Source organism: Mya arenaria, chromosome 4, assembly GCF_026914265.1.
Source record: "Mya arenaria isolate MELC-2E11 chromosome 4, ASM2691426v1".
NCBI lineage: Eukaryota > Metazoa > Mollusca > Bivalvia > Myida > Myidae > Mya > Mya arenaria.
Window position 1 is genome coordinate 68,280,802 of NC_069125.1, and position 24,942 is coordinate 68,305,743.

The 24,942-nt window shown below is 36.9% G+C and overlaps 1 protein-coding gene across 1 annotated transcript in view; it reads left to right on the forward strand.

Annotated features, from left to right (window-relative positions):
- Positions 1-4,693: 4,693 nt before the first annotated feature.
- Positions 4,694-24,942, forward strand: part of LOC128232340 (uncharacterized) — a 44,742-nt gene continuing 24,493 nt past the window's right edge. Inside the window, exon 1 of the mRNA XM_052945841.1 lies at positions 4,694-4,853. Within this exon, the coding sequence (XP_052801801.1) occupies positions 4,802-4,853 (52 nt within the window). The 5' untranslated portion in view covers positions 4,694-4,801. The remainder of the gene's footprint in view (positions 4,854-24,942) is intronic.

Sequence of the window (24,942 nt, forward strand, 5' to 3'; positions counted from 1 at the left end):
GGTGCAAATAGTTTCGCTAGTATTGACTTACATTCTTACTAAGTATTTATTTAAATTCTTTTGAAATTAAGCAAACCTTTTATGAACTTTAAACCGATTTGTAAATAATATGGTCAGGCGAGAATGATTAAGAGGGCCAAGACCATAGGAGACTGTATCAATCAGATATGGCACATATATACATTTTTATTATATTTCACCCCGTCGCCACTAAAACTGAACTTAAAAGTTTAAAACCAAGTTTAATGGGCGCATACCTACTTTTATCTTGAAGAGCATGAATGCACAAACTCCTTTGTGAATTCATGTTTAAAAATTCAACCGGGTTTTCGAGAAATCCAACTTTTTATTTTATTGTTACAGAGTAAATTTTCAAAATGTTATACAACTGTTATGCATTTTAAATAAAAATACAATGCGAATGTTAATATATAAAATAAGTTTGCATTTGAAGCCAATGGTAAAATGCATGGTCACTTGCTGGTTAGCAGGAAGATATTAAAAAACAACATTATCGACAACAAAACTCGAACGATATATATGGTTCCCTGCAAACGGAATATTATTTCTTTTAATAGTTATACTCAACAAAACAATAGTTTAATGTATTTTAGGCGGCAAAAACTCGCTAAAATCTTTTTATTCAAATAGACATTTTGTAACAGTCTAGTATAATAGGCATTGCAATACAATTTAGTATTAATATGGTACCGCACAAGTACATATCATTTGTATTTGTCACCATTGTGCATTTTATGCCTCATGGGTCTACGAAATCTGGTTTATTATAAAAAAAAACTTGCCCTTGAAAAAAAAACTTGAAACTTGAAATTATTATATAAAAAATCGAAGAGGGAACTGCCATAAAAGTAGTGTCATCCTTGTAGATATGTTTCGCCTTCTATAAATGTTTATCATCACAGCATTTTTAGATTATTTTATATTATTTTATTGTTTATCTAAAATATTTCGGTGATTTGGGTTACTGTTTGTTGTTTTGTTTTTTATTTAGGAAATGCTTACGATTAGCTGAAGCATTTCAGTGAACAATTAATAGTGTAACATTTGCATGGGGTACCTAAAGTCAGAATTAACAGGATTTCGCCACCACTGTTAAGTCCCCCAATTTGTTGTCTTGAAGAAACTCTATACTTTATGTCAGTAATGTTTATTTAATATGTTTTCAGCTATGTCATACATTTTTTGCATGTGCGGATACAGTTACACAACGCGCCATTATAATAACAAACCATTTGTGTATACAGTATGTGCTAATTATAGTTCTTTACTTCATCTTCTTTGAAACTGAGAGCTGCTATATCATTATGTCACAATATGTCAACACACACTAAACATGTTAAGTGTAAATAATGTGTTTCAGTCACAGTGACCTTGACTCTAAGGACCCAAAATGCAATTACCTGAAACTCTTCCTTTATAAGTTTGATCACGATATGCCAACACAATCAAAAGAAATTCAGTTTCAACATGTGTTTTCTATTTTTAGTAACAGTGACCTTGACCTCAAACACAATATCTTGAAACGTCGTTATACATTATTTTGGTAAGATAAATACCATAAGACTTAAAACAGGCTTGAAAGTGTCCAAAAATGCTACCTATTACCATTTTTTTAGCTATACAACACTATAAGGTAAACCTAGTTAAGATTTGCGAATGCCACTTAAGAAGTAACAGAATAACTGGTTAACTAGATAAGATTCGTAAGAGTCATGATACTTATCTCACCGAAAAAAGTTTCGCGAATATTAACTAGATAGCTATATAATTATCGCAAAATTTGAGTCGTTAACACGAAATAATTCGAAACTGTTAACAGGTTATCTTACGGCAGTTAATTCCACCAAAGCGTACGACTCGAGTAAGGGTTTTGGTAACTATATGTACGTCATAATACTGTTTATATAGCAATTTAAGAGGTACTTCACTTGAACATATGATAATCATTTTGCAACTGGCATCAGATTGCTCTATATCGTCTATGCACGTTGTTTACCGAGTATATAATTAATTCATGAAACACGGTTTCATTGAGACGAAAACAACAACACTTCTAATGCACAGTCACACCATAATGCACCAGTCAATTGTAACCACCACCACCCCAGGTCCGGAGAAAAGCGGGGACTTTGACTTTCGGTCCAGCAAAGCCCGGGAAAACTCCCCGCCCTACGGAGACGAACTGCTGGTAAAATCCCCGCCAAATGCCCCCGCACCCCAGGGACCCTAGGTAAGGCCCATTCCCCGCTATTTTTGGCGCGATGTCAAAACCACCGCATTCACCCGACACTTGGGGACCACCTGGAAGGTAAAAACTTTGTCTTGCATTGTTTCAGCATATACATAAATCAATACAATTGATCAATGATATAATGGAATGTAAATCATGATAATTTTCATTTCTCCATTTTGCATATGTAGCTTAGCCCCAAGAGGTCACAACTGAACATTAGCGACATGACCAATCGTAAGGCCAAATGTTTAATTACTCAGTTACTGTCGTATTCGCTTCTTTATATCCTATTCCAATGTGAAATAATATTTACAGTATTTATAAAGTTTGTTCAATCAAAACAGGTCAAATTAATGAAACAAATAGTACAAGGCCATGAAATAAATTGCCCCCTTTTAAAGAAGTGTGTCTGAGGAACTACACTTTTTTTCTTGCTTGGCCTATTATAAGTTTCATGTTTAGCTGTTCATCAAAAGTGATCCAATTTGTCATGAGAAAATCGTGATTTAGGATTTTTATAGAAACTTCTGATGATCTAATAGACAACTTATTATAAATAAATATAATTTAACTGTTAGTATCAAGTTTCTATACAACTTTAAAAAATCCTGGGAATAGATCACTTTTGTAACACCACGCTCCCTCTAACCAACCAATCGGCATTCATTGTTCTTTTTTCATATACACGTAGAAGTTGTAAGAAAGTGAGATGTCCTGAACTAATATTTCAATGATTACCATTGAACGTAGTGATTCTACGCTCACACCGCCCATTCTTAAACATTAACATGTTACTTCATGCCATTTTGCTATTACAGGGTACAATGTTCGTAATTGTAAACCAAGGTTACTGTCTACATCGGCTTTATAGAAAACATATAAAATGAGAAATGTATTATCCTGTATTTAAAAAATGTCTCATCATTGTGGTTAAGGCTTCATGGTAGGATTCTGGGGTCAAGGATACTGCGACTCAATCGCCAGCCAGAGACAACGTGGGAAGTTTAGTGTTAATTTTACGTACATAACTTTCATTATGCTAAATATTGTCGTATTGCAGTGAAATAGTACTTTCATCTCGAGGGGTGAAAGCGAAATGGTTCTGTCTTCTTCTTTATTTAATGTCACTTAGAACCTTTTCGCATTCACCCCTCCAATTCTGGGCTTATATACTTATACTACTGCCGTACTGGTATCAAAAACAATGAATAAAGGAAAGAAGATGTACCTATATACGTATTAATTACTCTGGAGCATAGAAAATTACCATTACGTATGTACACAATTTATGAAAGTTCACAAAATTACAAAACACACAATGTGGGTAAATTCCTTGCATGCTTCAATGCACTAATCCAAGCAATTTACGACATTTAAAGACACTCGTTCATGTTTTTTTACGATCATGTTTTTTACGATCAGACATCGATTTAATTTTGTGTGAAATGTGAAAAAAATGCTTGTAGCAGTGATAAAACATCTGCAAAAGTTAAAATGTGCTCTATTTTGCCGAAAAGCGTAGGAACACTGTCATTTTAAAAATCATTTATAAATAGTGTAAGTTTACTGAATTCTGTTCAAGTGACGATTTGGCAGTTGCTGTCTGGTCATTGTTTATGGAAGTAAGTGAAATCACTCTATTTTAACATTTATCTTAAAGAATGTTGCCAACATTCAATATGTGAACGAGTCCTTTTAAAATAAACTAAAATGTAATATCATTGCGTTTCAAGGTGACAGTCCGCCCGTAAAATACAAGTTTCGGTAACAAAAGCTGAAGAAAACAGCATCCGTGACATGTTGACAATACGTTTTGCGAATATATGGCTATGACTAATTTACTTACACACTAGCGGATCCAAATCCGATCAAGTTTATTTCTATTGCAATTTAGGAGAAAAATGACCATTTCGGACTAGAAATTGCTAATAAAATATTGGAAAGTGTACCCCACGACCCCCTGCCAACACGTTAAACCAAGCAAATTTCGGTTCTGAGGGAGGAACGCAAGTTTAACGCAAATTCAGGATCCGCCCCTGTTAAATATACATACTTGTAAACAAATGAGTTGGCGGCCGCTACGTACAGCAACATGCGTTTGAGCCCTTCCTAGTCATGGCTTCCATGACTCGGTTAAAGCCTTTTTTGACGCATTGACTTTGGGCAGGCTATACTCTGGCATCATTTTAAGTTGGTGGGAGTCTAAGCCCCTTCCTGGGTATCTGAGCTGAGATATTAGCAATGGTTGTAGTAATTATAGCAGTAACAACAATAATAACACAGACAATGTCATTGTTGATTTAGATATTTAGTTGAACGGCTATGAATGGCGAATATGATTAGGCCAGGGCGGGTACATGATATCGATTGTAAACATATCACTCACCTTGTACATGTTCACGCCGCGTGGCTTGCGTCTTAGTGTATGTTTTGCGCTACCCGTTTTTCAGTTGTAATTCCACAGCGCAAACTTAACGGTCTATCTTCTTGTCCTCGTCGTGTGCTATACTTGAACAATTCCAAGATATTCACATATAAACATACAGCATGAAAATTTTTGTTATTTTTTCTGTCCTAGGATATACATTTGCGGCGGAATGTAAGTTATATTTATTTATATACTTATTTGTTATGTCTTTATTTAACAAAAATATATAACAATTATTCATTCATTATTATTTTTATCTTTATGGGACATTTAGTTTATTTATTTATTTTTATTTATTTATTTTTTATTTATTTTTTTTCATTCATTTTATTGTTCATTCATTTTATTATGTGTCCGTACTTTTACCCGATTTATTTCTTGTAAGCCTTTCCTTCTGCGATTTGTTCACTGGTTTTAATAATATTGGACAAATACACAAAAGATTGCAATTAACAAGCAAATGTATATGAAGCCAGCAAGTACATGTGCTGAGCATATTGATGTTTAGAAGTTACCTACTTTTTGTTGAAACAATGTTAAATCAACATCTTACTACATTGTATTTATATAATCGAACAGTTGTCATCATTTTCTGTCTGTCATCATTGGTGATCCACGCTATACTTTAATACTCCCCCGCCGAAAGGCGAAGGGGATATAGTGTATGCGTGTGTGTGGTCAATCTTGTCCAGAGCATAACTTACAGTCTTTGAGCTATTGACTTGAAACTTCATATACAGAAATATCTCATTGATGTAAAGTGCAACCCACAGGATCTATAACATAAGGTGCAGTATTTTTATTTAGTTATTACCCAGGCCTGCAAAAAATTCATTTGGTTTGGGTTACCGACTTCGCACGAAATGGGCGCCGACCCTACAGTTCTTAGTCAGTTGTTGTTGTTTTAAGTGTGCGTTTTAATTTGTAGTTAAAAACCTTTAAAGCATTATACAAAAGATTACATTTTTAAAAAAAGCTTACCTACCCTTCCTGTTTTTAAAAAAGATGTACCCTAACCATACCATTTTGTTTTGGTCCCATTGGTAATTTCCATACTGATATTTTGTCAGGGACTTAATTTGAAAAAAAATCCTTGAGGTATTGAATTCAAACTACATGTTCAGACAGATCTCATTGAGGAAAAGTAAAGTGCATAGGATTCATAACTCTGAGTGCAGTATTTTCAGTTATCGCCCTTTGTTATTTTTTGTCGGAGCATTACTTGAAAAGTCTATTAGGTTTTGACTTCAAACTTCAAGTAAAGATAGATCTTATTGAGTAGGGCAGTAGCATATAAACCATAGCTTATGTTGTAGTATTAATTTAGTAATACCCTTTGTTAATGTTCATAAAAAATTGTGCGGGACGGAACTTGCACAGTCTTTGAGGTATTGACCTTAAACTTCATATTCAACTCCTTTCAGTTGAAAGAAGTGCAGTGCATAGAAACCATAACGTAAGGCGTAGTTGGTGCTGTTCGGCGGGATATATGGCAGTCTGTGTCTGCTCTTGTTAGAAGTAAAGTTGATATGAACAGAAATTTCTTCTATCTTGAAAACATTTGGCATGCATACCAATGTTCATGGTGATATTTCTCCATTGTTGGCAGAAGGGCACGGGTGTAAATGCAAACATTTATTAAAGGTATTGAATTTACCAAAACAAAGCAGTTTGACATACTTCGTGTAACAATAAACCACTCGCAGGCATATATATGTATGAATAACCTATGCAATGAACAAGATATGGATACAAGATAGGGATAGTTGCACATAAAATATATAGAACAAATTTTAATTAGGAATTATGTGTGCTCATTGTTTAAATCCTACTATGCAGCTTTACCACTTGACCCGCGGGTGTTTGTAATGTGACCTAAAACCAATGTGTATTTTTTCTTGTTCAAAGAATATTGCATAGTTTGATTACTCTTAGCTTGTCCATAAAGATAAAATTAATAGCTGAAAGAATAAGGAGGAAGTTCATTCGTTTCAATTGATGAAATGTTCTTACGAACAATACGGAACCCCTTCAATGTCCGTAATCCCCCTGTAGTGTCATTCCCCTGTAGTGTCCGTAACCCCCTATATTGCCCATAGCCCCCTGTAGTGTCCGTAATCTACCTGCTGTGTCAGTAATCCCACTGTAGTACCTGTAACCCCCTGTAGTGTCTGTAATTCCCCTGTTGTGTCCGTAGCCCATGTAGTGTCCGTGAACCCCCTGTAGTATCCGTAATCCCCTTGTAGTGTCCGTGACCCATGTAGTGTCCGTAATCCCCATGTTGTGTCCGTAATCTCCCTGTAGTGTCCGTAACCCCCTGTAGTGTCCGTAACCCCCTGTAGTTTCAGTTATTCCCCTACAGTGTCCGTTATCTAACTCCCCGCCCTTTTTTGCTGATGATTGTATTTGATGTTTTAAAAGTGTATACTATCGGACATATATAATGAGCTCTGCTGTATCCATGAATAATGGAGATGAGTTTTGACCAAGATATATTGTAATTAAGTGATAATTTCATATCACGTGTTCTCCTTTAATTTGACGACATTAATACACGTCCTGTATATTTAATTGAAGTATTCGGTTTATATGTTTTAGGATATTTTTTGTTTCTATATTTATCGGTACAGCATTTAAAAAGTATTGAATAAATATAGCCAATTCTTTTTTATAATAAGCTGAATAAGAATGTAGTGTCCGTCACAGAAATTAAACTCAATGTGGCCTCAATTCATAAACAAACAAAACAAAATGTACTTAACTTTAAAAATAAAACTAATCATCAAAATGTGCTTGGTAAACCATAACGATTAAATACTTAACTGTTATACCACGTTAATCGTTTAGAATTTGGTGACAGTGCCCTTACTTATTGAGTCCAAATGTGTACCTTGACCTTGTAAGAGTTGACCATAAGATCAATGGTTTGTGCAAACTCAAAACTATTGCTATAATCTCAAACATGTACGCAGTGTCAATTACCTTGTGAACGTCATTCTCGATTACATAAAATGTTGGCTAATGCATTCAACGAACGCTGTAGATAGATAGATAGATAGATAGATAGATAGATAGAGATAGGTAGGTAGGTAGATAGATAGATAGATAGGTAGGTAGGTAGATAGATAGATAGAGATAGGTAGGTAGGTAGATAGATAGATAGATAGATTCTTTTATTCCTCCAAAATTGACGAGATGAAGGATTTTAACCATAAAATAGTGACTTGCAAACAAGGCTTGAATAATTTCTCTTAGTTCAATTAATTTAATTTAACCTATATATAACCTTAATTGTTGATTCTTTCTCTAAAATTGCAGTTCCAAAATAAGTATCAGTGGCAGTAACCCAGTTAGTTTTAAGACAGTAAATTTGCATGCACAATTTAAAAAAGAAATCGTACACGAGTCTGAAGTGTTTTGTCACTTCGGTGATTGCTACTAGTGATGTAATCAACGTCATAGCTACGATACTTGTCTGCTACTAGTGATGTAATCAACGTCATAGCTACGATACTTGTCTGCTACTAGTGATGACACGTCATAACTACGATACTTGTCTGCTATTAGTGATGCAATCAACGCCATAACTAAGATACGTGACTGCTTCTTGTGATGCAATCAACGCCATAACTACGATACTTGTCTGCTTCTAGTGATGCAATGAACGCCATAACTAAGATACGTGATTGCTTCTAGTGATGCAATCAACGCCATAACTAAGATACGTGACTGCTTCTAGTGATGCAATCAACGCCATAACTAAGATACGTGTCTGCTTCTAGTGATGCCATCAACACCATAACTAAGATACGTGACTGCGTCTAGTGATGCAATCAACGCCATAACTAAGATACATGACTGCTTCTAGTGGTGCAATCAACGCCATAACTAAGATACGTGTCTGCTTTTAGTGATGCCATCAAAGCCATAACTAACATACATGACTGCTTCTAGTGATGCAATCAACGCCATAACTAAGATACGTGACTGCTTCTAGTGATGCAATCAACGCCATAACTAAGATACATGACTGCTTCTAGTGGTGCAATCAACGCCATAACTAAGATACGTGTCTGCTTTTAGTGATGCCATCAAAGCCATAACTAACATACATGACTGCTTCTAGTGATGCAATCAACGCCATAACTAAGATACGTGACTGCTTCTAGTGATGCAATCAACGCCATAACTAAGATACATGACTGCTTCTAGTGGTGCATCAACGCCATAACTAAGATACATGACTGCTTCTAGTGGTGCATCAACGCCATAACTACTATACGTGCATGAAAGCACCTTGAAACGTTTAACTTAACGTGTACAGTGAAGCTGAGTTGATGGCGACTGTAGTACCCCTCTCTATCCCTACAACAGTCGACTTAAAATCATTGTATGTAACATATTTCAATAAAATGTCTGCATTTTGGGTAATTTATTTTAGGGATTCACACCTTATTTATGCTGATTGTGCGTCATTGTATAAACACTAAACAGTGACTGTTAACTTGCTATGCTTTGCTTTACTGTAGTGTTTATAGAGTCCTTACGCACAATTGGTTTTGGCATTATCTCAAGAAATAATCAACGGACATGCATCTTTTGTTCACCCTGATGTATTCGATTTATTAATGAGAAATTAATAACTTAAGTCGAAGGTTAGCTCAAGACCCGTACAATCACTATCACACTTTAAAATATTCAATTTATAAAGAATTTGAAAATATTAGATGTGTAGTGTCCGTAACATTCAAACAACGGATATGTATTATTATGGCAAAACATGTGTAAGTAGCACATCTACAAACTGTTTCGGTTGTATTATCTTCAGTACGTGTAGGGTTATGCCGATTTTAAGTCAAACCTGCTTTTTAACACAAAGTGCAACAGGCTGTTTCTTTTAATGGGTTACGCCCCACAGCTAGTCATAGTAAGCATTAAACCGAATAAAAAAAACCTTAAATGGGTAAGAATGCACTTATAAATACTCATATTCATGTGTATAGATCCTAGGCCTAAATGCGCTATCGTCTAGACGGTCTGAGTAGGCAAATACAGTATTATATATATATATCAAAACCATTTAGAATTCAGTTCTCTGAGCCGGAATCCCAAACTCATGAGTGAATACGGGCCGTGGAATGCGTTTTCTTACAGAAGATGATAACGCTGAAAATAGGGTGGGTGGGGAAGGGTATTTCGGTATGTTACACCCGCCCATTCAGATGTTTGGGCGTGTTATTCGACCTTAAATATTGCTCTCCATCATTTTTGTTGTCAGGGAATCGTTCCAGAAATATTAGCTTTAATGATTACCACCTGACCGTCCTCCTTAACCGTGATACACGAAATGATCTAGCCATGTCGTATTCTATTCATTTCGAGATGCTATTGTATGATTTACAAAATGATATAGTCATTAGCTTTATGCTATTGTTATGTTTGGTTTAATAAACAAAAGATCGACGAAATAGAAACAATAGGTCGACGAAACACGATGACCTCCTAGCTTTCTGAAATTAAGGTCAAACATGCATAAAATAGTGACCTCGCTGGGTATCAGATACAACTTGGATGAATATCACTCTGAAGACAGAGTTACAGGAAAATATTCTGGCACATTTAATATTTAAAGATACTATCTAAATATTTAAAACCTCAAGGAAACATATAATTGGATCAAGGGAATGAAGTATCTATGCATTTTTTTTAATTCGAGCCGCTACATTAACTTCATCATAATAATTGAGAAGGAAAGGAGAGTCAGAAGTCATGAATTGACCGCTGCTTGACTTAATTATCATTTAATAATTGACTCTCGGTTCCCGCGTTCCCTCTGGCAAGGAGAGACCGCTTGATTTCCTCCAATCCTTAATGTCTGAAACTTCGAACCAACCTGATGACCATGGCATATACGTTACTTGTTTTCAACGAGGTGGCTACATCTAGTCGGTTATCAGAGGCGGTCCGTCGCCTAGGGTGCTTAGCGTCCGACAAGTAGATCACCTTCGCCAGCGTCATCCGGTTTTGTACAGTAAGGTAAACATACGATCACTCTGTCTTTATCGCTTTAAATAGTAGGTTTCTCTTTGAAAGCCTAATGCGTGATTTTTTTATTATAAATTTGGTGAAAAACTGCTTTTTTGTAAAAAAAAATCCTGCAACCTTCCTTTTTCTTTATTTAGAACAGGTTTCACATAATCATTATACACTTGTTTTGGAGAATAAACTACCCTTCAATGTGTTCAGTATATACAGTCGTTTGATTTGCCGAATCTGGTTGTTTGGCAGTGTCTGTGTGTGATCTTCCACCGGACTTCGTCATTCCCTAAATGTTTTATGGAGAAGCAAGTCGCCTGGCCTCGATTTGGTATATGATGTAACTTGAACTTTTTGTGAAGCCAATTTTCGTGTGTGTGTTAATACACGAAGTTTCGGCTAAAATTCCCAAGCTGAGCTAGGCAGGTCAGTCTGTGTCGTGATGGGGTGACGGTTTGCAATTATCAATAATTGGTTAGTTTAAAAATGGTTCGTAATCATACAATAGGGAAAGTTCAGCTCCAATAGTGTTGTTGCAAATAATTTTACAAGTTCAATGCAAATGTAAAGCTATTTTCTTAATCCTACATGTATATCCTTAAGCGGCATTGTGTTATAGAAATCTTTCATTCAAAACGGGGATAATTGGAGGTGAATGGTTGACGCCGATCCGGCTGATCTCTAAACAGTGCATAATTTTGTACTTATCATAAAGTAAGTCAGAACGATCAAAGTACAAGAGGAGAAGGTCAGCACACTGACAACAAACAAGGGCCAAAATGTTTCATAAGAAAACGCAGCACAGCCTTTGTCAAACACCGATTGATGTTGCGTAGTACGTGCTAGTACATGTATTTTACGTTTCATTAGTGTTGACTCCTACTACTGTTGTACATGAACTTTACATTTAAAGTGATATTGAACGACTAAATGCATTGCATGATCTGGTGACCAATGCTCCGTCAAAATTAGCCCCCCCCCCCCTCCCCCCCAATATCACGTTTGGATGCCTGTAATTTTCGTTGATTTAGGAAGGCTTTGCTCAAAGTTTTTTTTTTTTTTAAATCCAACGATGGCAGGCATTTATAGTTGTTCGTATCCGTGTTAAGCATACTGCATACTTAACAATTTGTGGTAGCACAATTTGCATGGATCAATACACTTGAAAAAAAGAAATCTCGTATTTATGTTTAAATCCGGTTGGCGGTATGCCTGTTCAAATATGTTAATGGATATGATGCAATTGGTACAACAAATACATGAAGTCAAAGATTTGGACACAAAACAGGGAGTAACATTGGCATTAAAGTTACACTCTTATTCAAAATCAGTACATATACATGTATAACAAACATAAATTTTGAGCGATAAACCTTTAACTGCGTACAAAATTATTCCCTTAATGGCACTGCCACTCGGACATGGCAGGAATCATGAATATATTATTCGCAGTTACAAGTATTCCCTTAATGGCACGGCCACTCGGACATAGCAGGAATCATGAATACTCGATGCGCGTTTACGAACATACTCGGGTATGGCAGGAATAAGTGATAAGCTTTGGCTGCCCCTTTTCTTGTTGGCGTAATTGTCCAGCAAGACTGAATACTCTTTCAGCTGGCACTAGAGATGCTGTACACATATTTGTGCTATCAGGTTAGCCGTGTAGTAAACACACCATGCTTTTCCAGTATTCAAGATATTTGAGCTGCGTATCTGGGTAAAGCCAAACCAGTTTTGTACTTTGGACCTGGCCTCTTTCCCAGGGAAGAGAAATACGTAGAATGTGGCCAGTGCTAGGACGATAACCGGTTGTCTAGTTACCGGTAGCGTTTTTGCCGAAGTATAACTGACCCAAAAATGTCCGATTAACCGGTTTTCTTTTATTAAAGGTAATCTGATAAAAAAAATAATCAATTGATCAATCGGGATATAATTGATAAATCGGACCATCACTAGCAGGAATACTTGATGCTCGGCTACGAGCATGCCCCCGGCACTAATACTCGGACATGGCAGGAATCATGTATACATTAAGCACATACACGGTTGTTCCGTTGGACTCTGACATGGCATAGCTACGAGCATGCCCTTTGCACTGGGACTCAGTCATTACGGGCGTACATAGAAACGAGCATGCCCTTTGCACTGGGACTCAGTCATTACGGGCGTACATAGCTACGAGCATGCCCTTTGCACTGGGACTCAGTCATTACGGGCGTACATAGATACGAGCATGCCCTTTGCACTGGGACTCAGTCATTACGGGCGTACATAGCTACGAGCATGCGCTTTGCACCGGGACTCAGTCATTACGGGCGTACATAGCTAAGAGCATGCCCTTTGCACCGGGACTCAGTCATTACGGGCGTACATAGCTACGAGCATGCCCTTTGCACTGGGACTCAGTCATTACGGGCGTACATAGCTACGAGCATGCCCTTTGCACTGGGACTCAGTCATTACGGGCGTACATAGCTACGAGCATGCCCTTTGCACTGGGAATCGGACAGAAATCATAAATACATGATGCACATTTACGAGCATTCACGTTGCACTGTGAATCAAATATGGCTACAATAATGGACCAAATAAAAAACCATTTGTGAATTGTTTCGAGTTTGTCCGGGTGTTTACATGATAATGCATAAAGTGGTTCTGTAGAAGGATTTACAACTGAATATTTTAGCATTTCTTCAAGAAGCATCATTATTAACAATATTAACCCAAGATCACATTCCATGACACTGGGTTTCTTTGATTTTTTCTAATTTTGGTTGAAAGTGTGTTTCCAAATAGATTTGTGTTTGGTTTGCTGTACAACGTTATTGTCATAAATATAATGCGCCCTCCATGCATCTTTGATGTAAAGGTAATATTTTATTTCGCAAACACTTGGTCTTCAAACTGTGATGTCGGTGATTTAAGGCTTTCAGAGCGAAAACGGTTTGTTACCTTACATAGTCGAAACATTGGAGTTTTCTAAATATTCAACCTTAGAATAAGAATCATAGTTAGGTACTAAGGTGTTTATGCTCACCATCAGAATAAAACAAGGATTCTTTTATTAACAATATATAAGCTTACAGCCCGTGACTTGCACATGATTTAAACACGTGAATGTATGATGAGTGTTTAACTGTTGGTAAATCAATCTGTGTTATGAAATGCCAGATCGGCTTTGGTATTCGGGTCGGCAATCAAAACTATCAAAGTGAAATCTCATAATTCATTTTAATATTCGTATTTGCGCTAATGTTTCGCCGGCGAAATTATGATATACCTAACCGTAATTATCATGACTTTAAAGCATTTCATATGCTGACTTCCATTTAGTGGAGACAGTATACTTAAAAGTGTTCAGTAAATCAGCAGTAAGCCGTTACTATTACGTTGACTACAAATCTAATATTTTCTTGACTTCTTGCCTTTATTACTTCGGTGTCGACTGGTTAGAATGGCTGACGCAATAGGGATCACCAGAAATATGTACGTCGTAGTCGGCGGTGGCGGAATCTGTGTCTCATATTCTTTGGAATGTCTTGTTGTACAGTCCTCCTACTTTGAATTCACAATGGTCATAGTCATTGGTTGACCGCTATCAATTTTGGTGTCAATATGATACTGGTCAAGGTCGTGGTGAGCTTTGCTAGAGAAATGGCTTCCAAAAAACTTGTTGAAGAATCCTTTGTATGCACATTGGTCGTGGCTAGTAGATGACTATAATTGTTTTGATTTTGGGGTCAGTAGATTAAAAGTCAAGGTCGTACTGGCCTTACGTAGAGATACGCTTGATCTTACAGTCCTCACACTTTGTGAATTTGCTGATTATGACCGCTATTGAGTTTGAGGTGAGTAGATTAAAAATAAAGGTTGACGTGGTGACCCTTCATCAAAAAATGGTTTTCGCTTAATATAAAACGCTTAATCATACAGTCTTGAAACTTGGTAGCAATGTAGGTCATACCAATAGACTGAGGTCAGGACATGCTGTCACCATATATCCAAGATGCTTTTACATATAGTATGACTATTGATCCATGATGACCAGCAGATGAATCCCGATCCAGGTCGTGGGTAACATTTAAACTTAAACGGGTTTCTGCACGATATGTCCGATTTGAAGAAGTCGGGTTATTGAGCACGACTTATAGCTAATCTCCATTGATTTTGATGTCAGTGGATTAAAATTGGCCGTTACTTTGGATTCGGTTTAATCTATTCACCAATAATGATCTTACTCTCTATAAATATAATAAGACTGCAGCAGTAGATGAGTTTGAGGTCAATAGTTCAAAGGTCAAGGTCGTAGTGACTATTTTACATTAATATTGGTATGAACTTTGGTTTGCCAACGATGGGCGCTCCCGCTAGTTGTTCTCAGAATGATAGTGAGGTAAAGCAAACATTATTATACACCAAGGCCGGATTTTTTAGTGTGTCCTATTTCACATACTGAATATGATGCGATAGTCAGGTCGGATTTTTTTTTATTTTAAATGTTATTCATTGAAGGTGAATTTCGTCTGCATATCATTGTTCCTCCATCAAAACGGCGCAATTCGGTCTGTATTAACAATTACAACCTAAATGTCTTTATAAAAACAATACATTTCGCTTCTTTCTGAATCAAGAAACTACCGAAAAAATGAACCCAATAGGAGGAAAATCAAATGTCACAAATGTTTGGCCAGATGGCAATTAACAGTTCCATTAGGTGAAAAAGAAGGACAGGACCAACGTTATACATGGAAAAAAAGCCACAAAGTATCAGTTTCATTCCATGAATAGAAACGCAGTGATATACCTGATAAAAGGACAATTGTAATTTGAAACAAATACTATAGCTTTTGAACAATGACGCGCAATAAAAGGACACATGCTAGTCACGATATTCAACAAATACAGAATAGACATGTACATTATGAAAATACTTAAACCGATTAGACACGGCATTCTTCCGGAAGAACAGAGGGAAATAAAAGAACCTCAAGACTGAAAACTAAACAAAGGTCAAAGCCTCAAAATGCGTCCTATAAATATGCCGTAATACAATGTCCAGGTGCTAAAATTATGCTCATTCCAGTGTATAGCTGCTCTTCTAGCTTCTAAGAAGAACAGGATTCTGCTAGGTACATGTAGTCAGTCATTTAATGTAGCGGACAATAATCGCCGGCACCGTGAATATTTGTCCTTAAATCTTATATTTATTGCATTTTTGCCACAAAACTCAGCACTGAATTATTTTTAAATGTATTTATCATCATTATTGGTAAGAAAATCCGCCAGAGTTCAGGTTAACGGCTCTCAATCATTGCGTATCGGGTTGAAAGCAGCATGTCTCACATGCTTCCCCGCCCTGTGTCGAGATTTCCATCTGTTATGATAGATAATACATGCCTATCAAACGCATTAATTGTGACGGCTATATATTGAAGAAAATAACTAGGTTAGTAGCACCTGTATTGTACCTCTATATTAAGCTGAATCGGGAAATTTTAGCCCTTCGGGCATAATTTTTACAAATGAAATAATCATTAAAAATGCCAAAACTTATGCATTGTTCGAAGTGTTTCAATTTCTTCCAAACTTCATTCATTAAAAAAATGTCACGTGCTCATTTTCTTGACGATTAATGATAATTCAATATCTTATGTTTGTGAACTTTCCATAGCAAATATGTCTTTTGTATATACTTCTTTGGAATATTAACACGTTAGTTAGCTATTTCTCTAGTATACTATTTTGACAACATCATGCAGTGTGTGACTGAATATACAAAAAGCGCTATGCATGGCTCACTTGTAAAAACGTTCAATTTTAGAGATACCATCATCAATTCATAATATGTTAAGTATTGCTGACTGAAATGTCATTGAACTGAACTATCAAATAATTGGTTAGACCAATTGAGTCAAACGATTGAGGTTCTAATACAAAGTAATTGAAAGTCAGTGGTATTTCGATTTATTCCGATGTGCCGCCTGGTGCATGGGAGCGCCCATCATGGTCAGATCGAATTGAAATGTAAATGGGTAACTACGACCTTGTAGTTTAACTTAGTGTCCTCAAATTAAAGGGGGTCACCTTCCATTAACATTGCATTATTTCTTACGGATTTTTATAACTCTGATATGTACGGCCTGCAGTTGAACAAAATATCCTCTGATATCGTTTAACAGATGTTTCAACAAATTTGTACGGAAGTACTAACTTCATCCGATACCGTTGAAGACTCCTTTGTCGACGCATGCATAAAATATTACTTTTGTCCCTACACCGAGGTTTTATATGTCCGATTATGAAAACAATAAATAAGTGAAGTTTTATTTATCCATGCATGCACATAAAAGTTTTATATGTGTCTATCCGTGCACTGCCCACGTTTATATGTTCATGTATGAACCACCAAAGATAAATATTGTTAATGCATCTACCGACAAGTTGATGCATGTACCCAGCCAAAGGTCGATAACGTTCATGTATGTATCACCAAAGGTCCATATATCCGTGTATGTGTCGTCAAAGGGCCATATGTCCGTGTATGTATCGCCCAAAGAGCCATATGTCCGTGTATGTGTCGCAAAAGGTCTATATGTCCGTGTATGTGTCGCCAAAGGTCCATATGTCCGCTTACGTGTCGCCAAAGGTCCATATGTCTGTGTACGTGTCGCCAAAGGGCCATATATCCGAGTATGTATCGCCCAAAGGTCCACATGCCCGTGTATGTATCGCCCAAAGGGTCATATATGCATGCATGAACAAACAATGGTCCAGGCTATAGTACATTTTTGTCACAACAAAGCTCCATGCAGTTCATGATTAATATTCCTTCAATAAACATTGGACGACAGCTGGGTTAAGCGTTACGGATATATTGAGTGTGGACCGGTGTTTTATTGTGTTTCATTCAAAGCATTGCTTACATAGGAAACAAATCCATCGGCGTCACACTGTTCTTTCCTATCAAAACGTTGAACAACTTTGTGCAGAGTCTTCAAACTTGGTAAGCACATTAATCATGCTCAGTTACAGACCCTTACACATTTGGGGGCTAAATGTCTTAGTGACCTTTACTCGAACAATATCGGCACTCCCGACACACGACAAGTACGATCAGCGGAATTCCGGTTTTAAGTAGAGGCCGATACAACTTATATCGACATCAGAAACATTATGGCTCATATTATGGTTATAATAAAGTTTATAACTTATATACCTTCTACGAAGTGTGATGTCAGTCGCTTCCGGTCAAGTGCCTCGGAATAAAGGTAATCGTGACCTTGACTTTTGACCAATTTATGTTCCAACCTCAAAACGAGTCATTCCTTGTCATAACGAATATTCCTACCAAATTTGATGACAATATGATACAACTTTATGGACATATTGGCTCTTTTATTAATTGAGATCACAACAACTTTGGCATTTGAGGTAAGTGACTTAAAACCAATAGGAGTCGTCTATTGGCCATGATAAGTTACCTTGGTACGTTTAAGAACTTTCAGATCAAACGCATTGGGTATATGGTGTTAAAACCCTATAACCTTTGACCTACTTACATAAAAGCGGATCTTCTACTACTGATTGTGACCAATATGCGTACACAATTTGAGGACATTAAATACAGTTCTTCACAAGATATTGATCGACAACTGATATATAGTAAGGTCATGTTGAATTTGATTTTTGACTTAATACTGACCATAAATTCGATAGTGTTATCTACTGACACTGACCGTTATCATGCTTCCAAAGTTTGATGACTACAATTTTTTGTATAAGATTTTGATCGGAAACTGCTTTATGACAAACGTTAGAATTACCTTTACGTTTGACCATCTGACGCCATACTCGACTGACTGTGACACATGTGCGTACAAGGTTTGGTGACTCTCAAACAAAGACTTCACAAGTTATTGATCAGAACTCTTTTAAAATGTCATTAAAGACTACACCAACAACATTAAAAAGTTCGATGCTTCATGCAATATAAACTGTTAATACTGGTAATTCGAAAAAAATAAAACGTCGCCAAGTAACGGGATGGTATGGAGCTATTTCTCTAGTGGCTCGACCAACTCGTATCGCGATGCGCCTGGATTGTATATCGATACGCATGGGCGACGACAAGTACCGATACAGTTCGATATTCTCTTTACCGTCTTATTCCTTATATATAGCATATATATTGCATGTGCAGAAGTTAAACTTAATGTATTTTTTCTTGGCACTGTTAACTTTGCGTCTGTGCCCTTATTGAATTCCGAAAATCTGCTCTGTATGAGCTTCACTATGACACTAATCGAGGGGTGAATGCGAAAAGGTTCTAAGTGACATTAAATAAAGAAGAAGATAGAACCTTTTCGTTTTCACCACTCGACTTGACAGTCTCAAAAGCTCGTCTTGTAACGCCACTCGTTATCTAAGAGGGGGAAATACATAAAAACAAACTGTGGACGATTTGTTTGCACTTGTTTCCCTACATAAAAAAGTGAACTTCAGCAAATCATGATTCATAAATAAAACATTATCTTACCTAAAAAGTGACTTCCGCGTAACAGATCATGTCTGAGATCTTTGGGTGGGTTCAGCAGAATATGTATACCATATAGTCGAAATCTACACCATGGGTTTCGCGCCCCACGGACCAGTGCGATTACAGCACGATTAGAGGTTTTGCTATGCATGCGAAATATCTTGGAATTATTTTTATGTAGGACATCAATCATCATTTTTTTTAAAGAGTTGATACATCAAAGTACTGAATCATCAACTACAAACTTATCTTTCAATTCCCCCTTTTATAAAAAAAAACCCACATCGAATGAACGCACACATAACAGTCACGTATCGGCAGTCAGAGAAAGTGTCTTTATTCATTAAGCTTATCTGAATTCAACTGTTTGGGCTTTTTGTCGAGCTCTGGAGCGTGATCTCCTACGAGCACGGGTAAATTGTACCGACACGTATGCGTGTTCGCGCCATCTCGCGCCTGCTGGATGGCACTTGGAGACCCATACATGAATGTGAGGAATGTGGCTAACGTGCATATCGCCATGTCTTCCTAACTCAATTATAAATGCTCTTTACGTGTACATACAAACATATTTAGTAAGTATATCCCCGATAACTCAATATCTAAATTAAGTGTGTTGATAATTATGTATGAATCGTTTTGTCAACGCTAGTTAGGAAGCCTACAATTGTATACAGACATTATCCGAGTAATTACAATTCGCGGAAATGACTACTGTATAACAAAAAATTAAAGTAGCAATAAATTGAAACTAGAATGCTTTAGCAACAAGTATTGCTATTGTGCGCGCTTGTGTTTACAGCAGATGTTGGCGGTTGTTTACATTGACGCCGTCTGGATAGTCGGTATGCATGGCTGTGGCAAACGCCTATGTAAACACTCAAGACCGCTCCAATTAACAGACTACATACCAGCAAGTCAGGTCTCAGATTTGTCTGTAGGAAAGTGAGACTGGCAATTGTCTCACATAACCGTGACAGTTCAGGTATGTCAGATGAATAAATTGTCCGTCTCACATAACCCTGAGAGTTCTAGTCTATCAGATGAATGTATTGTCCGTCTCACATAACCCTGACAGTTCTGGTCTATCAGATAAATGGCTTGTCCGTCTCACATAACCCTGCCAGTTCTGGTCTGTCAGATGGATGGCTTGTCCGTCTCACATAACCCTGACAGTTTTGGTTTGACAGATGGCTGGCTTGTCCGTCTCACTTAACCGTGACAGTTCTGGTCTGGCCGTTAGATGGATGGCTTGTCCGTCTCACTTTACCGTGATAGTTCTGGTCTGGCCGTTAGATGGATGGCTTGTCCGTCTTAAACCGTGATAGTTCTGGTCTGGCCGTTAGATGGATGGCTTGTCCGTCTCACTTTACCGTGATAGTTCTGGTCTGGCCGTTAGATGGATGGCTTGTCCGTCTCACTTTACCGTGACAGTTCTGGTCTGGCCGATAGATAGATGGCTTGTCCGTCTCACTTTACCGTGATAGTTCTGGTCTGGCCGTTAGATGGATGGCTTGTCCGTCTCACATAACCCCGACAGTTTTGGTTTGACAGATGGCTGGCTTGTCCGTCTCACTTAACCGTGACAGTTCTGGTCTGACCGTTAGATGGATGGCTTGCCGTCTCACATAACCCTGACAGTTTTGGTTTGACAGATGGCTGGCTTGTCCGTCTCACTTAACCGTGACAGTTCTGGTCTGACCGTTAGATGGATGGCTTGCCCGTCTCATATAACCCTGGTACTTCTGGCCTGACAGACGGATGGCTTCCCTGTGTTGACATGTTTCATAATCATAGACTATACACAGGCATTCTGAAATGTAATTAGTTAATTTCTGTTCTGATATGAATGCGCCAAAAATATTTAACCATAAACAAATAGTTAATAATATACAAAACAAGAGTTTGAAATGATTATTTGCAGTTGAGAACTGGTGCACGTCTCTTGATTCCTAGTCACTCAATGAATTGGTTACGTGGACTATCAAAATGAATTGCCCACGAAAACTATCAAAATGAATTGCCCACGAGAACTATCAAAATGAATTGCCCACGAGAACTATCAAAATGAATTGCCCACGAGAATTATCAAAATGAATTGCCCACCCACGAGAACTATCAAAATGAATTGCCCACGAGAAACTATCAAAATGAATTGCCCACGAGAACTATCAAAATGAATTGCCCACGAGAACTATCAAAATGAATTGCCCACGAGAACTATCAAAATGAATTGCCCACGAGAACTATCAAAATGAATTGCCCACGAGAACTATCAAAATGAATTGCCCACGAGAACTATCAAAATGAATTGCCCACGAGAACTATCAAAATGAATTGCCCACGAGAACTATCAAAATGAATTGCCCACGAGAACTATCAAAATGAATTGCCCACGAGAACTATCAAAATGAATTGCCCACGAGAACTATCAAAATGAATTGCCCACGAGAACTATCAAAATGAATTGCCCACGAGAACTATCAAAATGAATTGCCCACGAGAACTATCAAAATGATTTGCCCACGAGAACTATCAAAATGAATTGCCCACGAGAACTATCAAAATGAATTGCCCACGAGAACTACCAAAACTATCAAATAAATTGCCCACGAGAACTATGGGCAACTATCAAAATGAATTGGTTACGTGAAGTATCAAAATGAATTTGTTACGTAAACTATAAAAATGAATTGGTAACGTGGACTATCAAAATGAATTGGTTACGTGGACTATCAAAATGAATTGCTATCGTAAACTATCAAAATGAATTGCTATCGTGTTCTATCAAAATGAATTGCTCACGTGAACTATCAAAATGAATTGTTCACGTGAACTATCAAAATGAATTGCTAACGTGAACCATCAAAATGAATTGCTCACGTGAACTGTCAAAATGAATTGCTAACGTGAACTATCAAAATGAATTGTTCACGTGAACAGTAAAAAATAATTGCTATCGTGAACTATCAAAATGAATTGCTATCGTGAACTATCAAAATAAATTGCCCACGTGAACTATCAAAATGAATTGCTATCGTGAACTATCAAAATAAATTGCCCACGTGAACTATCAAAATGAATTGCTATCGTGTTCTATCAAAATGAATTGCTAACGTGAACTATCAAAATGAATTGTTCACGTGAACAGTAAAAAATAATTGCTATCGTGAACTATCAAAATGAATTGCTATCGTGAACTATCAAAATAAATTGCCCAGGTGAACCATCAAAATGAATTGCTATCGTGAACTATCAAAATGAATTGCTAACGTGAACTATCAAAATGAATTGTTCACGTGAACAGTAAAAAATAATTGCTATCGTGAACTATCAAAATGAATTGCTATCGTGAACTATCAAAATAAATTGCCCACGTGAACTATCAAAATGAATTGCTATCGTGAACTATCAAAATAAATTGCCCACGTGAACTATCAAAATGAATTGCTATGTTCTATCAAAATGAATTGCTCACGTGAACTATCAAAATGAATTGTTCACGTGAACTATCAAAATGAATTGCTAACGTGAACCATCAAAATGAATTGCTCACGTGAACTATCAAAATGAATTGCTAACGTGAACTATCAAAATTAATTGTTCACGTGAACAGTAAAAAATAATTGCTATCGTGAACTATCAAAATGAATTGCTATCGTGAACTATCAAAATAAATTGCCCACGTGAACTATCAAAATGAATTGCTATCGTGAACTATCAAAATGAATTGCTAACGTGAACCATCAAAATGAATTGCTAACGTGAACTATCAAAATGAATTGTTCACGTGAACAGTAAAAAATAATTGCTATCGTGAACTATCAAAATGAATTGCTATCGTGAACTATCAAATGAATTGCTCACGTGAACTATCAAAATGAATTGGTTACGTGAAGTATCAAAATGAATTGCCCACGTGAACTATCAAAAATGAATTGCTATCGTGAACTATCAAAATGAATTGCTCACGTGAACTATCAAAATGAGTTGCTATCGTGAACTATCAAAATGAATTGGTTACGTGAACTATCAAAATGAGTTGCTATCGTGAACTATCAAAATAAATTGCTCACGTGAACTATCAAAATGAGTTGCTATCGTGAACTATCAAAATGAATTGGTTACGTGAACTATCAAAATGAATTGCTCACGTGAACTATCAAAATGAATTGGTTACGTGAAGTATCAAAATGAATTGCCCACGTGAACTATCAAAATGAATTGCTATCGTGAACTATCAAAATGAATTGCTCACGTGAACTATCAAAATGAATTGCTAACTTGGATTATCAAAATGAATTGTTCACGTGAACTATCAAAATGAATTGTTCACGTGAACTATCAAAATGAATTGCTAACGTGAACTGTCAAAATGAATTGCCCACGTGAACTATCAAATGAATTGTTCACGTGAACTATCAAAATGAATTGCTAACGTGAACTATCAAAATGAATTGCCCACGTGAACTATCAAAATGAGTTGCTATCGTGAACTATCAAAATGAAATTGCTAACTTGGACTATCAAAATGAATTGGTAACGTGGACTCTCAGAAGGAACGTCCCCAAAATCTGCATTACACTGTTTTCTATCTAACCATGAAGTGGACATTATTTCTACTATCTGGGACACATATGATTAGCCGTTGCTTGCCCTGGCCGTTGGCCTTACGTGTCAATTGAAGATGTTTTCCTATTAAACTTGATACATAATGTGAATTGTATGTGCACAGACTTGAGGTGTTCAGTCCTTTGTAGTGATTGATGTATTCATTGATTCATAGTTTTATGATCTCTTTTGTTGTTATTTTATTTCAAATACTGCGATAAGTTATTGTTCAAAATAGAAATAAAGTCTGGCCTGAAGATTGTTAGCATTATTTATGGCCCTAATTCTGTTTTCATGCTTCTAAATAAAGCCATATCCTTGTTGAAGACCTGAAATTATATATTTTTAAGAACCACATGCATGCATAATTCTGAATTAACTACTTTATGAAAGGCATAGTGGTGTGCTTATGTGCACGTTTGTGTGCACTTGAACTTGAAGCTTTATAGACCAAGGTTTGTAGAACAGTTGAGAGGACGCCCTATTTCAATTTTAATAATGGCAAAATAATGAGCCTACGAGCACAAGCAAATAGTTCGTGCATTTGTGATATTACCGGGGTGTATTATTGTATATACTAAGGTCTTATTCTTTTATCAAATGCTATGCATTCTGCAAATATCAAAATGTTTCGACAAAGATTACTTGAATTGGTTATCAAATTGAAATGAGCATTTGACAAGTACACTTCCAAAAACGCGTTGCCATCGCGGGGGAGCTTGTGTCATAGCGTTTAATCAAGGGTATTTATATTCCGCGGTAGCCAACGCGGTGGTGCGCGTTATCACCGCGTTCATCTCCTGCTACCGCGTACGACTTCCAAAAACATGCACGCGGCATATCGCCGCGATATGTAGGTTTTTTTAACAGGCACCATTGGTACAAATTCAAGATTCTAAATTGTACCGTGCTCGCAGAATGGCTTTCACCCGATCTCATTTCCCAAACCTGATAATTCAATTCAATATTTAAATTAATTAGGTCGCTGGAATATTGAGTGTTTGTTAAAGCATTTGTAAAAAGTTAATTGATACTAGAATGTACATGCGAAAGGGTTTTCACGCCTTTCGGTAG